Source organism: Malurus melanocephalus, unplaced genomic scaffold, assembly GCF_030028575.1.
Source record: "Malurus melanocephalus ecotype Western Australia unplaced genomic scaffold, MMel_1.1 scaffold_96, whole genome shotgun sequence".
Taxonomy (NCBI): Eukaryota; Metazoa; Chordata; class Aves; order Passeriformes; family Maluridae; genus Malurus; species Malurus melanocephalus.
The window spans coordinates 2,313,451-2,315,601 of record NW_026623328.1 but is presented as its reverse complement, the minus strand read 5'-3'; the positions used below and the strand labels follow the sequence as shown (position 1 = coordinate 2,315,601).

The 2,151-nt window shown below is 57.4% G+C and overlaps 1 protein-coding gene across 1 annotated transcript in view; it reads right to left on the bottom strand.

The window, feature by feature from the left end:
* SEMA7A (semaphorin 7A (John Milton Hagen blood group)) overlaps nucleotides 1-2,151 on the bottom strand; it is a 29,824-nt gene that overhangs the window by 3,470 nt on the left and 24,203 nt on the right. The window contains exons 10-11 of the mRNA XM_057368770.1: nucleotides 723-915; nucleotides 1-75 (exon numbers count right to left, since the gene is read on the bottom strand). The exon at nucleotides 1-75 is cut by the window's left edge and continues 9 nt beyond it. Of these exons, the coding sequence (XP_057224753.1) occupies nucleotides 1-75; nucleotides 723-915 (268 nt within the window). The remainder of the gene's footprint in view (nucleotides 76-722; nucleotides 916-2,151) is intronic.

Genomic DNA, 2,151 nt, shown 5'->3' with positions numbered 1-2,151 from the left:
CGGGGAACACCTGGATCTCTGCGATGTTGTGCACGCCGTCCAGCAGCTCCACCACCTTGTGGATGGAGCCCTTGTCTGGGGAGAGAGGAGAGAGAACCTGTGATGATCCCGGGAGGGACTGACCGCACCCCGGACATGGCGGGACCCTTCCCAGGAGCAGCTCTGGAATCCTTGTGGATTCCCCTTCCCAAAAGCAGCGCTCAGGAACCCTCACAGATTCCCTTTCCCAAATTCCCTTCCCTGGGAGAAGTGCTCAGGAATCCTCACAGATTCCCCTTCCCACATTCCCCTTCCCAAAAGCAGCACTCAGGACTCCTTGTGGATTCCCTTTCCCAAAATCCCCTTCTCAAATTCCCCTTCCCGGGAGCGGTTCTCAGGAATCCTCACAGATTCCCCTTCCCAAATTCCATTTCCTGGGACCAGCGCTCAGGACTCCTTGGGGATTCCCCTTCCCAAATCCCCTTCCCAAATTCTCCTTCTTGAGAGAGTAGTGCTCAGGAATCCTTCCAGATTCCCCTTCCCAAATTCCATTTCCCAAAAGCCGCTCTCAGGAATCCTTCCAGATTCCTCTTCCCAAATTCCCTTTCCCAAAAGCAGCGCTCAGGAACCCTCGCGGATTTCCCTTCCAAATTCTCTTTCCAAATTCCCCTCCAGGGCTTTCTAAACCCCCGAAACTCCCTCCCAGAGCCCCACTCCCACCCCTCCCGGGGTGCCGCCAGTACCTGTGGCCAGGTAGAGCACGTTGTAGCCGTGCCCGCCGGCGGCCGCCACCCGGTGCACKCCGATCTTGCGGTAGCGGTGCTGGTTGTGGAACAGCGGGCCCCGGGCCAGCGGCTCCACCCGCTCCTCCACCTCGGGGTGGCTGTCGGCGATCTTGAACGTCTCGCTGGGCGTGTGCTGGCCGGAGGGGACGCACTGCGGCCGGAGGGGATGGGGGAGCGGTCAGATCCGGTCTCCGCGTGGGGTCAGCGTGAGCGGTCACGGAACCGCAAAAATCCGAGCGTTTTCCGGGGATTTATCGCCCCGCTCCCGTCACCGCCGGGGCCACCCTGTGTCCCCTGCCCTGTCCCGTGTCCCTTGCCCTGTCCCGCTGTGGTGACGCGCTGACCTGAATTTCATCTGGAATTTCATCCAGAATTTAATCTGGAATTTCATCTGGAATTGTTATCTGGAATTTCATCTGGAATTTCATCTGGAATTTTATCTCAGATTTTACCCATAACTTCATCTGGGATTTCATCTGGATTTTCATCCAGAATTGTATCTGGAATTTTACCAGGGATTTCATCCAGAATTTATCTGGAATTTCATCCAGAATTTCACCCGGAATTTCATCTGGGATTTCATCTGGTGTCAGCATGAGCAGTCACGGAGACTCAAATATCTGCACATTGTCCGGGGATTTATCACCTCTCCCGTCACCGCCGGGGCCACCCCGTGTCCCCTGCCCCGTCCCGCTGTGGTGACGCGGTGACCTGAATTTCATCTGGAATTTCATATCTGGAATTTAACCCAGTATTTCACCAGGAATTTCATCTGGAATTCCAGCTAGAATTTCACCCAAATTTCATCTAGAATTTCATCCGGAACTTCACCCAGAATTTCACCCTGACGCTCCCGCCCCTGCCTCACCTGGCCTGGTTTGACCTCCGGGTTGGGGCCGTGGTAGCCCTTGAGCCGCGACGTCCGGAACACGGCGTCGATGTCACCGAAGGAGTAAACGCACACAGCCGAGCTGCCCCTGCGGTGACAATCGGATGGTCAGGGTGAGACTGGGGTGTCACAGCACCTGCCCGAGTGGGAAAAAAGGATTTTGGGGCCAGCAGCCCTCACCAGGTGTTGGTGAAGAGCCCGTAGACCTTGGAGTGCCGCCAGTCGTCCGCGGGGACGATGAAGACGTCCTGCAGCCAGTTGAAGTTGCCCTTGGTGGCCGGGTCCACGCAGATCAGGGTGGCCTTGAGGAACGTGGTCCACTTGGAGGCTGACAGCGAGCTGGTGCCTCCTTTGTCCTCCTGGAGGGGACAGGGGAGGCGGGGACGCGGGGACGTGGGGACAGGGTCAGGGACGGACGGGGACACCCCAAATCTCCGTCCCACAATCGCGTTACTCGGATATCCCAGTGAGGCAGAACGCGGAATTCTCTCCATCCCC